Source organism: Mangifera indica, chromosome 3 (assembly GCF_011075055.1).
Source record: "Mangifera indica cultivar Alphonso chromosome 3, CATAS_Mindica_2.1, whole genome shotgun sequence".
In the NCBI taxonomy this organism is placed as follows: domain Eukaryota; kingdom Viridiplantae; phylum Streptophyta; class Magnoliopsida; order Sapindales; family Anacardiaceae; genus Mangifera; species Mangifera indica.
In genome coordinates this window covers 8955819-8970408 of record NC_058139.1, presented here as the reverse complement: position 1 = coordinate 8970408, position 14590 = coordinate 8955819, and the positions used below count along the sequence as shown (strand labels likewise).

General features: G+C 35.9%; 3 protein-coding genes across 3 annotated transcripts; 2 read left to right on the top strand and 1 right to left on the bottom strand.

Annotated features, from left to right (window-relative positions):
- The first annotated feature begins 1197 nt into the window (after positions 1 to 1197).
- On the top strand, positions 1198 to 4807 carry LOC123211035 (tyrosine-sulfated glycopeptide receptor 1-like). Its single transcript, XM_044629551.1, has one exon. The coding sequence runs from the start codon at positions 1294 to 1296 to the stop codon at positions 4624 to 4626; it is 3333 nt and encodes a 1110-aa protein (XP_044485486.1). The 5' UTR covers positions 1198 to 1293; the 3' UTR covers positions 4627 to 4807.
- A 536-nt stretch (positions 4808 to 5343) lies between these two features.
- LOC123210044 (uncharacterized protein C630.12) lies at positions 5344 to 9959 on the top strand. Its single transcript, XM_044628206.1, has 13 exons — positions 5344 to 5533; positions 5608 to 5664; positions 5737 to 5915; positions 5996 to 6131; positions 6235 to 6331; positions 7698 to 7757; positions 7848 to 7948; positions 8120 to 8154; positions 8242 to 8299; positions 8413 to 8487; positions 8558 to 8715; positions 8806 to 9072; positions 9320 to 9959. Exons 1-13 carry the CDS (start codon positions 5378 to 5380, stop codon positions 9561 to 9563), a joined length of 1623 nt encoding a protein of 540 aa, XP_044484141.1. The 5' UTR covers positions 5344 to 5377; the 3' UTR covers positions 9564 to 9959.
- A 1630-nt stretch (positions 9960 to 11589) lies between these two features.
- LOC123211054 (small polypeptide DEVIL 22-like) lies at positions 11590 to 12150 on the bottom strand. The gene has a single exon (XM_044629569.1). The coding sequence runs from the start codon at positions 12148 to 12150 to the stop codon at positions 11983 to 11985; it is 168 nt and encodes a 55-aa protein (XP_044485504.1). The 3' UTR covers positions 11590 to 11982.
- Positions 12151 to 14590: the final 2440 nt, after the last annotated feature.

The following is a 14590-nucleotide window of genomic DNA, read 5'->3' as shown; positions in this document are numbered from 1 at the left end:
GAATGTGGATATATTGATGGAGAAAGGATGAAGTAAACACTATGAAAAGTTGGTTTTATTAAGCTTTAATGTCAGTTGATCTTCCCGGATGTCAGAAAATATTGAGCCACCATTATACAAACAACAATGGGCATTCATTGATTTGTTTTTCTATTGTTTCAACAATTGGGAAGGTAGACGGTGTATGCACTGAGGTAACACCAAAACTTTAGCACCAAAGACATCATAGAACTTTATAATTTTGAAGCGTTGATGGCTGCTACTAGTGTGTGTGGTGAGAATGTGTTGATGGTGAAGATGAGACAAGGGAAGGGGCTAGAGAAAAATTTAAAAAAATGGAAAAGGAAGAAAAAAAAAAGAAAATAAAAAATATAATTATAATTAAAATTAGTTTAGGGTATTTTTATAATTTTAATAAAAAAATAAGGACAAATTGACAATTGATAATTATATTAGGTGTAAAGATATTTTCTAGATTCAATAAAATGCAAAACAACCGTTTCAGGAAAAATAAAAAAGGATTATGAATTTATTAACAGAAGTGGATGAGAGTAGGAAATTAGATTTTAAGAAGTAAATATGTAGTTTCATCAAAGTTTGAGAGGGACATAGTGATTTGGCCTTAGTTTCTTCATCATTGGAGGTGCAGACTTAGCTGGTTTTCTGGCCTTTCAGGAAGAAAAAAATAATTCAACGAAAGTCCACGTCCCTGGAATACTGTAATTCATCCATGATCCAACCCTTCTTTTCTTCTCATTTATATAATGTTTATTTGCAACTGATATTAATCACACTCTTGGTCAACAGTTATTATATAACAATGGCAGTTTCTTCCAAATCACTTCATTTTTGTTATATTTAATAGCAAATGGTAAAAAATTACAGCAAGGATGGACGGTGTTGTGTTCTCCGAGGTAGCCACCAACAGCGCAAAAATTGGCTTGTGTTGGGATGTTGATCACAGTAACTAACAATCAACACGCCTTCCCTCTTTGGTCATCGATCAATCAATCATCACCCCAGAAAAAGTCCACCACCTTCACCACCACCACTATCACTCCCACTACCAGCCGCCCTCAAAAGTAAACGCTCATAAATTTTCTTAATTTTCAATGATAGATGATGGCATGGTGATAAGAATAATAATAACAATGCCACCATCCTGTTTTTTTAATATCCCATTATCAACAACTCAACCTCACGCAAGCACCAACTCTCTCTCTCTCTCTCTGTGGAGTCAATGAGGGGCTTACTGCAATCTCTAATCTTGTACAAGGTTGCCCACACCAGATAATGAACCATGCACTCACCTTCCTTTTTCAACTCTTGATGATGGTACTTGATAAAGCAGCCTGCGGCGGAGCTGCTGCTCTGAATCTACAACTGAAAACAAGACTCAGAGCTTTCGCCTTCTTCCACTCCATGTCTCACAACAGAAACAGGGTCTTCTTGTTTCTTCTACTGATATCAATACAATTGCAATTATTCTATCCTTGCTATGCTGCTGTGGCCTGCAACAAAAATGATCGTGACTCTCTTTTGTCTTTCTTTCCAAACATATCATCATCCTCGTTGAATTGGTCTTCTTCTATTGACTGCTGTCAGTGGGATGGCGTTGATTGTGATGCTCAAGATGGGCGTGTCACCCATCTCCGTCTACCCTTCAAAGGCCTCACTGCCACTCTCTCCCCATCTCTTGCAAACCTCACCCGCCTTTCTTACCTTGATCTCTCACATAATCGCCTCTTTGGTCCAATCCCCGCCTCTTTCTTCCTCTTCCTCAATCACCTCCTCGTCCTTGATCTCAGCTTCAATCTTCTCTCTGGGGAATTACCAGCCAACCTCTATGACAATAATTTCACTGCCATTGACATCCAGAATCTGGATTTATCAAGCAATCATTTTGAGGGGTCAATCCCTTCAACTTCATTCCTCCAGGCAGCTTGGAATCTCACCACTTTTAATGTCAGCAATAATAGTTTCACAGGGCTGATCCCTTCTTATTTATGCTCTAATTTTTCAGGCTCCCTCAGACAGTTGGATTTATCTTACAATGATTTCAATGATCAAATTCCCTCTGGACTGGGCCGGTGTTCCCAGTTGGAGATCCTTCGAGCAGGTTTCAACAATCTCTCAGGAGCAGTTCCTCAAGACATCTACGATATTGCCTCACTGCAACAACTTTCATTAGCAATTAATCACCTTTCTGGACCCATTCACGATTCCATCGCCAATCTCTCCAACCTCAGAGTCCTTGAACTCTATTCTAATGAATTCACTGGCTTAATCCCCAAGGATATTGGTAAGCTCTCCAACTTGGAAAAACTTCTCCTTCACATTAATAACCTTACTGGTTCTCTGCCTCCATCTCTCGTGAATTGCATCAAACTCACAACTTTAAATTTGCGGGTCAATTACTTGGAAGGAAATCTTTCTGCCTTCAATTTCTCCTCACTCATCTATCTTAACACCCTTGACCTTGGTAATAATCAGTTTACAGGTATCTTGCCACCAAGTCTTTATTCATGCAAGTCTCTGACTGCTGTTAGACTGGCAAGTAACCAGCTGGAGGGACAGATTTTTCCTGATATACTTTCTCTGCAATCTCTTTCTTTTTTCTCTGTTTCTAATAACCGCTTAACCAATATAACCGGGGCAATAAGGAATCCAATGGGCTGCAAGAATCTCACTACTTTCATCATGTCAAAGAACTTCTTTAATGAACCAATACCGCAGGATGAAAATTTAGTGGCCTCTGATGGATTCCCAAATCTTCAGGTTTTGGGACTCGGTGGTTGCCAATTTACTGGTCAAGTGCCTAACTGGCTAGCTAAACTCAAGAAACTTGAGGTCTTGGACCTGTCTGTAAATCAAATTTCAGGTTCCATTCCTGGTTGGTTGGGTAATTTAACAAACCTTTTCTACCTAGATTTGTCTCAGAACTTCCTGTCAGGAGAATTTCCCAAGGAACTTACAAGATTGACTGCGCTAGCATCTCAAGAAGCAAATGACAAAGTGGACCGAAGTTATCTAGAGTTGCCTGTATTTGTTATACCCAACAATGCAACTAATCAGCAGTACAATCAGCTATCCAATCTGCCACCAGCTATATACCTGAGAAACAACAGCCTCACCGGCAGTATCCCTGTTGATATTGGCCAATTGAAAGTTCTCCATGTATTAGACCTTAGTTCTAACGACCTCTTTGGCAACATTCCTGATGAACTATCAAACCTCACTAACTTAGAATTTTTGGACCTTTCTGTAAACCGTCTATCTGGAGAGATCCCTCCATCACTGAGAGGTCTCCATTTCTTGTCTCATTTCAGTGTGGCAGAGAATAATCTTCAAGGCCCGATTCCATCTGGAGGTCAGTTTGATACCTTCCCACCCTCCAGCTTTGATGGGAACCCAGAATTGTGTGGTTCAATTGTGCAACGCTCTTGCCCGTATCCATCTGGTCCCACCCATCCTACTGCATCTGATGAAAGCACAAACATAAAACTTGTTGTTGGACTAGTCATTGGCATCTGCTTTGGCACTGGTTTAATAATTACTATGTTAGCGTTGTTGATACTCTCTAAGAGAAGGATCATTCCAAGAGGGGACCCCGACAAGTTTGAATGGGATGCTATTTCTAGCAATTCTAATTTCGGGGTTCCTCCTGAGGGTAACAAGAACACTAGCTTAGTCAATTTGTTCGAAAACAATACCAATGAAATCAAGGATCTTACCATATCCGAACTCTTGAAAGCCACTGACAATTTCAATCAAGCCAACATCATTGGCTGTGGGGGTTTTGGTTTGGTTTATAAAGCAACACTGGCAAACGGGACCAAGTTAGCTTTTAAGAAACTCTCTGGAGACTTGGGTCTGATGGAAAGGGAATTCAGAGCAGAGGTGGAGGCTCTGTCCACTGCCCAACACAAGAACCTGGTTTCCCTGCAAGGCTATTGTATCCATGAGGGCTATCGGCTTCTAATATATTCCTACATGGAGAACGGAAGTTTAGATTACTGGCTGCATGAGAAACCTGATGGTGCATCTCAATTAGATTGGCCAACTCGGCTGAAGGTTGCAAGGGGAACAAGTTGCGGGCTCGCTTACATGCACCAGATATGTGAGCCACACATAGTGCATCGTGACATCAAGTCCAGCAACATCCTTCTTGATGACCAGTTTGAGGCACACCTTTCTGACTTCGGATTGTCAAGACTGATTCTTCCTTATCAAACACACGTTACAACTGAGCTTGTTGGTACCTTGGGCTACATTCCTCCAGAATACGGGCAAGCATGGGTAGCTACTTTGAGAGGAGACATGTACAGTTTTGGTGTTGTCATGCTTGAGCTGCTCACTGGGAAAAGGCCTGTGGAGGTATTCAAGCCAAAGATGTCAAGAGAATTAGTTGGGTGGGTGCAGCGAATGAGAAGTGAGGGCAAACAAGATCAGGTCTTTGATCCTATCATCAGAGGAAAGGGCTTCGATGAAGAGATGTTGCAGGTGCTAGACGTCGCCTGCATGTGCGTCAGCCAAAATCCTTTCAAGAGACCAACAATCAAGGAAGTTGTTGAATGGCTAGAGAATGTAGGAGCAACCCACAGAAATGAGAACAAAGACTCTTAGAGAACGTCCCTCCACACAGATATGTGATATGTATACTTGCACAAAATATATGGATTTATTGACGCGAATTTTTCTCTTCATTCAAACAATGTAAATGCAATTAATCATATAATTTTGCTTTAAGTGATGTACAAAAGGAAGCACCTAAGGAGAGTTCAGTAAGCTTTTTTGCTTTTCCTACTATTCCCCTATATTTTATGAAAGACCAAATACTAATTTATATATCAATAATTTTTAATAAAAAGGATAAAAGAAAGTGACAAGAGAGAAATTAAGAGGGAGAACAAACGTTGGTGTCTTAAAAAAAATGATCACTAAATAAAGGAAGAAAAAAATTTAAAAAAGAAATAATTAATTTTAAAATTTTAAATATGAAAAATTATTATATTTTTAAATTAATAAAAAAATATAATAAATTTTTAATTAAATAACATTTTTACTAAAGTTAACGGTAAATTTTTGTGCTTTGGGGCACAGATAAGCTCCACTGAATTTTTCGCGGTACCCAAATGATTCCTGGAAGTTTTTCTATTTACCTCGAGTATTGAACTCTACAACTGGGAACATCTGTATAATGTTAAAACGTTAATATAAAACAAAATCTAGCTGCTCTGTTTCACGGTGAAAGTTAAAAGCGTTCAGGTAAAGTTAGAAAACACTTGAAAGTGAACTTGACCGTTGACCAAACTTGGTATGTATAAAAGATGGAATAATAGTGCCAAGTAGAGCGAGGAAAGAAAGAAAGATCGTGATGAAGCAGCATCAGAAGGTGACTGTAGTGCTATGCTTGACATGGGTGATCACTCTTCTCTATGGCGAGATGTTTGCATTTTGGCTTCCCTTTCTCTTCTCTTGTTCTTGGCCACAACTACAACCACATCCATCCTCTTCTTCTACTAATTCTTCGGTAATCTTTCTATACACTTTGTTTTACCTTTCAGATTGCATTCATATGCTTACTAATGCTTCTTCTATTTGCAGATTCGGATAAATTCAACTGGTGATTTTGTTAAAGTCGCTGTTCTTGCAGATCCACAGGTCAATTTAACTACTTTTGCTACTTAATTTATTCAATTTTGCACCCTCTCTAAAATTTGACATTTTTAACAGCTCATGGATAAAACCTCCCTTCATCTGCCTCCAAGATCAATTGCTCTGGAATTGGCACAGTTCTACACTGATCTGTATATGCGCAGAGCCTTCTTTGCCTTTGTCCTACCTTTCAAGCCTGATGTCATTTTGTTTTTGGGCGATTATTTTGACGGGGGTCCTTATTTGTCAGATGAAGAGTAAGAGACCTGAACTTCTCAGCTTATGCTTGAAAATTCACCCTGTTTTTTAATTATGATCCATTTAATACCTTGATCAGATGGCAGGAATCTTTGAGCCGCTTTAAACATATCTTCGGTTTCAAAAATCAAGCAAGATATAAGGACATCCCAGTTTACTATCTTTCAGGAAATCATGATATTGGTTATTCAAGTCTTCACTCTGATAAACCAGAGGTATTTAAGAATTCCGTAGAACAAAACACTTTTACATAAATTCAATAGTTTTTAAGCTTGATTTCTTAATTGTTCATCAAGTTGTAGTTTTACATGTTCACAGGTTATAAGGCGCTATGAAAACATATTTGGGAAGAGAAACTTCCGATTTACAGTTGGAAAAATTGAGTTCATTTCTGTTGATGCCCAAACTCTAGATGGTAAATTAAGAAGCTGCTGAATCTTCTTTATGTGTAGTATCGCCACCTTTTTGTCTGCTCAACTATAGATACATTAACATGGCACAAGAATAACAACTAAAGTTCTTTCCGAAAATTTTGATTTGGTTTGTTCTTTTTTATGTTTTCTGTGGATCTGTAACAATAACATTTTCTGAAATGTCCTGACGTTGTATGTGTTTTTTTAATATTTCTGGATCAGTAGCTATTTTTCATACAATTGCTAGTACAATTCCTTTCAAATCTGAAGCAGTAGGGAAATTATGTTCAAAATCTTGAATACAGCACTGCTTATGATTGCCAAGACAATTCCGTTAAATATCTATAGACTAATCAACTAATGTTCATATTTGTATTGATCTGTTGTGTTTTTGTATTTCTTTCCTTGTTTTCTGTTTCTTTTTTTTACAATGTATCAAAGTTCTGGAGAAGTTGTAGTTTCAAACTACTGCAAGGCAGCTAACTCTGCTGTAACCAAAAATTATAAGTCGTTTTGGAACAAGACAACATTTACACATGTGCATTCTTGCTGTTGGCTTTGTCTCCTACCTTAACATCAATTTTATGTGATTCTGTTTGACAAGGGTATGAAGATCAAAACATGTTTTTATGGTTTAATGTTGCGTTTAAAAATATCATTTACACTTTAACGTTGGAAATGACAATACTATTTAGAGAAATGTAGAAGATAAAATTAGCTACATCTGATAGAGATTATTGTGTTTAGGTGGAAAAAAAGTTTTTCTACCACACTTCAATGCAGGAGCATGTGCATGCTTCAATGTAATTTTATCAAAATTATCAGTTGTTGGCAGAACCAGGATATTATATTTGAGGGAGCTGTAATGTTTAGCAGGACGAATTGTGAAGTTGAACAAACAGGGAGGGGTGGGTGCAAAAATGAAAAATAACTTTAGGATGAAATTGCTATTTTCATGTATGAATTTTAATATTTATAAAGGCCTGGGATTGCCATGCCAAAAAATTTACATTTACTCCAGAAATCTTATTATAGGAACTGTTAAATAAGACTGGTTTTTGTTATTTGGTTCATATGCCATTATTGAAGCCTTAGAATTAAAATAATACTTCATTTTTAAGTACTGTATTGTGTTTTCTTCCTTTATCATGGCACTTGTTGTTAATTATGCTCAAAGCGTAAGAAGTAAACAAGTCTAATGTGATGATGAGTTTTTGTCTTTAGATATCAGTACACTTTGTTTTATAAAGCATTCTGAAGTGAGTTACTTTAACTAATAGCTTTTCAACGGATCTATATTGATTTCTGTGGAAAATATTTTTAAAATAATGAGTCTTAAGAAATAAGGCCAGCGGTGTGTGTCTGCAGGACATCCAGAAGGACAGCTGACCTCTGAAACGTGGGATTTTGTGAAAAATGTATCTGTAGGTATACAACATTGACTTTTGCATCTGTTTATTGTTAAGCTGTTGTCCTTAACATAACAGTAGTTCATATATATATTTAACATTTCTCTAGATGTTCAATTGCATCCTAGGGTTTTATTGACACATATTCCATTGTACCGGAGGGATTGGACTCCTTGTGGCCCTCATCGTAATTCCCCTGTCATCAATCAGGTATTCTCTAGATGTTTTAGCAAAAAAAACTCTTTATTTACTGTCTCTGTTTATGCATGCTTAAAGTTCATTGTTGTGATACACGGTTTTGTAAGGAGTTTTCTCTCTGAATAATTATGCTGCCATCAGTATTTGAACTTACATACATGAGTTGGCTTCTTTCATGTTCAGCGGATCTTGCATACTGTTCCTGGTCAACAAATACTGTAAGCTTCTCCCTTGTTTTCATGTGACAGGTACTGCAGAGTTACTTTAAATTGTAGAGTGTTCAATGTGACAGTTTGATGACACAGGTACCAAAATTATATCACGGAGGAATCATCAAGCCACTTACTGGACTTGATCAAACCTGTAAGTTCTCCTTGTCTCTTACTTTTACACATCCTGTGAACCAAGGAGCATCCAAGATGTATCAGTCATTAGTCTATGTAGTGATCTGCCCAGTGATAATTTGAGTTCTGCAGGTGCTTGTTTTATCTGGGCATGATCATGACCAGTGTACAGTTATCCATAAAGCAAAATTTGGACCAATAAAGGAGGTAAACACCTGATGTTTTGAATTATATAAGTTTTACTGAGGAATGAAATTTAATTCATGATATTGTTCAGCACACTGTAGGGACCATAAGTTGGCAGCAGGGAAATTTGTATCCATCTTTTATGCTATTATCTGCTAGCAATGCAGCTCTTTTAAGCACAAGCAGTCCGGAAGAAGCAGTGTCTACTCATCTCTGTTTTCTTCCAATGCAAACACACATTTATATATGGTGATTCTTCAATTTCATGATTAACAATGTTCATTACTACATTAAAATAATCTAGATCTTATTCTAATCTCCAATTTTCGATTATGTCAGGTATCTATCACTATTTATTCTGACCCTTCTTACACTCCTTGTTTGGCCAACTAGTGGCCTGGCTTTTGGGCTCCACTATAGTGATTTAGTGGAGTATAGCAAAAAACTGTTAAGTAGCAACATTTTTAAAGGTGGGACTAAAGAGAAAAATGAAGATGAGCATTGTGAGTACGAAATGATTTGGGATGCAGAAGGATCAATGCATCTTGTAAAGAAACCCATAAGTACCCCAATTTCACAGTCAAGTAACAGAGGGTCAATAGAAAGGTGCTTCAATGCTACAATCTTGTGTATACTATAATTAGTTATGACAAGTGCATGTAAATACTGCATATTTGGTTTTCACATTTGCATTCATTTTAAAATTCATTAGACATAATGATAAATAAGTAAATGCATATATATTATGAATTATTGCATGGCCATACATATAAACTTGTATAAGTTTGTCTATTATTTTTCCCTTATCATATATATATTTTAACTTCTTATTAGTTTAATTTAATTGTGACAGAGGCAATGCTGTAATGCGACCTACAGCCCGAAAAATCGTTCCTCAAGAGATAGAGATATGTATGAACATGGACATGAGTGTTGGTGGTGATCCTCCAACAAAATTGCCTCCTAAAACAAGTAAATCGAAGATGAATTTCATAATCAGCAGATTAGTTCGCACATTCCGAATGGTTACATTCATTGCTGCAGTTAATATTTCTCTCTACATGATGTTGCTGTTCAAGGATTGGATTCATCTATGATAATAGAAGTGAAGATGGGAAATTGATTATGCCCAATTGGCTTCCGGCATTCAACAAGAATTCAATTGAAATCATCCCAACATTAACTCCCTATGCTGAAATTGAAGATTGTAAGTCTTATCACTGTGGTCCAATGTTTTCTCCTACCAATATGATGATATCTGTATTTTGGATTCAGTTTGACAGCTACAGATGTGATGTAGACTATCTTTGTACCATTTATAAGTCAGAACAGCTAGGCTATTCAAAGAGTTTGTTTATGTTCAGTGTATGTGTATGATTATGTGATAAGAAAGGTAATATCTTCACATAGGAAGACAAATTATCTTCACATCACTATTCACTGTAAGATTCAACTTAGAGATGTTATGGTCAAGTAATTTATTTATTTATTTATTTTAAGTTGTCAAAGGTATTTTTGGATCAATTTTCGCCCATTGGTTAAGGAGAGATAATCTAAGTTTAGATTAGTGAATTCATGAAGATAATCCTCGCGACCTAATCTTAAGGGAATTGAATCTGAGACACTTATGAGAAGGGGGCTTATCATCATGTTACAAGTTTTGTTTGGGACCATAATCATGTCTTTATGATGTCAAGATTTCTGTGTAACAAGAACTTAATATCCTTTAAGTTGATTTTATTATAAGCATGAGAGAAGCCTAAAATCTTGGCATTCAAAATGTGGTTAAGTTGAAATATATGAAATATCTTTGAAGTTTGCCCAAGTTTGCCGTCTAATTTGACAGTCTGTATTAAAGTTTGTGTTGATATGGCAGAGAAGATGCACCAAGACACGCGTAAGGGCGTAATGGTATAGATCTAAACTGTGTCCGGTACATCAATACTGTCAGTCTGATCTCGTATTATCGTTGCTAATATATTTGTATGCTATATAATATGGGAAAACTCTTCTTTGATGGAACTCGCGAACTAATACTAAAAGGAGGGATTGTTACAATGATAGCCACCAGTGAATTGACAAATATGTAGGTAAATATTCTTTGCTTAGAGGAAGCAACTTGCTAGTCTACACTGCACAATGTAAAGATCCTTCTTCTATCATGGATAGATGAATAGTATTATATAACGTCAATTTCCTTTTATCTATAAGAAGACAATAAAACTCAATGAATGAACTTATCCAAAAAAAAAAAGAATAAATAAATATTGTAAGAATGGTCACCTAAAAATATGAATGATTACTTAGAGGAAGCATCTTTAAATAAATATGAATGATTAGGAAGAGAGATGGTGAAGATACCCATGTAAAAGAGGCTAAGCATAGCATACACAAACAATAAAATCATATATATATATAGCTCCATCCATACAACTAGCCAGTATCCTACACTTAGAATCAGCTAAGCTGTATCCTGAGATAGACTAGATAACTTTTTCAGAAATCTAATTATCTTTCTTAGGTAATTTTCCAAAATCAAGTCTTCCTCATGATACAAACATCATTAGTAAAACTCTGTTCATGCTCTGTTGGAACATTTTTCCAAAGTTATCAATGACATACCCATGAATGTGAGCTTTTGAGTAGCGCATGGAAACATTTTTAAAACTTGTCTATGTCTAATCTAATTCATACACACTTTTAATCAATAGATAACAAAATTGCTTAATTAGTTTGTTCTAACTATCACCACCGTAACCTATTTTATGTAAAACTTAAAATTATATATATATATATATATATATATATATATATATATATATATATATATATATATATATATATATATATATATATATATATATATATATATATATCAGATGTTGACAATAAATCTCAAAACGAAGTGTAGTCTTGTTGTAATTTCATCTAATATTCCATTGATTAGTTGGCAAACAAAGTTGTGATTGCATATGTTCCTCAATACAAGTCACAGTCCACATATAAATAAATAAATATAGCCCATACTATCACAACAGCCATTAATAGTAATACAACATTGAAGTGTTATAATCTCTCTCATGTTACCCCGAAAAAGAAGACACAAGAAAAACAAGCGGGGATGGATGTACATCATGAATACAAACAATGAACTGCAACATCAACAGCTAGCAACAGCCACAAACAAACGATATTTGATATGATTAAGACATATACGTCCCGCTCCTTATGAATTAATGTCATCTTCTCCATCAATTTTTATAAACGGTTGGTGAAAAAGCTCGAGTGCGGCCATGGATTACGCCTGTGGCCCCAGAAACCTGACTGATTCCATCGCCTCAGTCGGCTCAAAAAAAGGGAATTGCACAAGAGAAGAAAATATATAGTAGATACAACTACTACTACACCGGATAGACATTATGGAGAAGGCCTATGCAAGTCCGGAGGAGGAGAAATGATGAACGAGTGAAACAAAACAAAAGTGAAATAATTAAGTGAAAAGATAGTGATTATTAGCTAGTCATCACCATGAATATACCAGCAGAGGAGCATGGTGGCACAACGGCGCAATATGTAGATACGCGCACGTTGCTCTTTAACTAGGGAAGCACATTTAGTGGAGAAGCCATGCCCCTTTCTCTTCTTGGCTTCACACTTGAATTGCTGTAACTTAAGCTCGACCATGTCTTAGAGAGATTAAAAAAAAGCTCACTGAAGAGCTTGAAGCCGTGTGGGATGAGGGTAAAGCGCATATATATACACACAAAATTACAAGCTCAGAAGCCAAGAAAAGTTGACTTGAGCATGAAGTAAGCGAGGGGGCTGAACATGGTCAGGTTCGAAACCTTGGGGATTTGCATGGGAAAATGCGGCAGAGTTTTCTATGGAGTGAACGTGGGCTTCAAGCATTAATTATATATATTGCGAAAATATATGACTCTACTTTGTGCCACTAATGTTAAAAATTAGGGATCTTCATGAACATAATACACTATTTTTTATGAGTTGGAGGATAGCCAAATGTCAAATGTCATTTATCAGTCGTTTGAGATAGAGTAGAGAAGTGGCAAAGGTGAGCATGAAAAGAGGAAGTGTGTTGAATGAAGACAAGGCAAGGATTAGACTTATGGGAACAGAGTCCCGGCAAGCCTATTTCAATTTTGAGGAGGGACGCTGGTTTGGTTGGATTCATTCTATATTCAAGAGCCGTAGCTCGCACTCCCATTCCTCACTCACTCTCACACGCCCACTACAATATATTACTCATTATATGCCATGGAAGTAGACTTACATAATAGTGTGTGATGAAATTGTCTAGACTTGACAAAACAAACAAATTACCCATATTATCTGTAATTATCCATTTGAAAAACGAGTATGAGTATCAAGTTTTTAGGCCCGTATTTGCTTAGATTGCATTTTCTACAAGTGGGCTGGTGAAAATGCCAGAGGTTGGTAGACACTGAATCTTCATACTTTCCAAGTATCACAGTTGAGAGTAGTCAATGCAGACAACTTCAATCTCCATAGATATGGCTGTTCATTACTTAATTTAACTCCTCAGCGAGATTAAACGGTTCCATTCATATATAATTGATCATCAGAGAGAGGCCTTGTACAGTACACTTTGAGCAGCCAGCAGCCCTAGAATAAAGTTGGTTGTAAGATTTAACAGACCTCGACTGTTCCTTCCAGGAACATGCCTCTTATACTGAGTAGCTTCTTTTATAAGTCGATGCAATGTATCTATTCCGGAGTGAACTAAAAGCCACCACATACAAAATCTAGTTTCTACTAGGAAAATAATAAGTACAATGTGGTGCTAATATTTTATTTATTTATATATATATATATGCGCCACGGGTCATTAATTAAATTAACCACTTGCAAGGACTGAATAGAAAATAATCAACAATACTAAAGTTATACTTATATAACCATCAAATTAGTTTTGGATGACCATGCCAGTATGCCACCGTGTATAAAGTGAATTAGGTTCGTGTGATATCATTCAGTCGATTTGTACAATTTACATAGATGTGTTACAAATCCAACAATTTTAATCAGATTTTTAATGATTTTCGTATCAAAAAATAATCCCAAAAGGCAAGGTGGTACCAGTTGTAGGGTTGATGATACGCTATAGTGGATCGCCGAGAAGAATAGTTTTTTTAAAAAAGAGAGAATAAATTTTGGGGGTGTAAATAAAATATTTTAAAATTTGAGAGGAATAATTATTAACCTTAAAATATTAAACCCTAAAAAGGTCAAATAGTAAGGGTAAAAAAGTATCTTTTTAAAATTAATTTACAAAAAAATTGTTAGTTTTTAAAATAAAGTAAGAAATGAAGATAAATTAATTTTTTTTCAATTAAAATTTTTAAATGTCGATTTTAACTATAATAATAATAATAAAATTTAACAGTTAAATAAATATTTAAAATTTTAAAAAATAACAAAAGTTTGAAAGTATATTAAATCTTGGATAGGAATAAGTCTTTCGACCTATTTATATATGTAATGTTATTACGCGGTAAGTGCCCTTCTAACATTAGATTTGGAGTGGAGGAAAAGAAAGGGTCCAAATGCTTCTATGTTGGCGTGTTCGGCCCAAAGATGAGGTCCTGGGCTCCATTGTCTCGTTAGGCCGTGCGATTTTTGTTAAGTTTCTGTTTGTTTGTTTTTAACGTATATTGTGATGGATCTGCAGCAACTTATCCACACGTTCGAAAGACACAGCGTCAAACCTGGTTATACATTTTAATATATTATATATCATCTGATCACCCCCATCACTCTCATCACTGATCGGACAAACCAGAATTTGAAATAGAGATTCAATTATTGCAAATGGACACACCTGATCAAATGATTATTAATTGGTCTGTCGGCCCCAATTCCGATTTTTTTTTTCACTCATTTTAATGTAAAATTATAATTTAATTAAGATTCGAACCAGCTCCAATTCCACGTTTATAATAAAGATCATTTTAAGGACACCAAATTCAGGTTCTATGTACCTACTTAATTAGTTTGGTCCATCCATGCACTATTGGATTTTCTAAATTTCAAACTCCAGCCGTCCATGTCTTGACTTTTGCATCTCTCTATTATATACATAAAT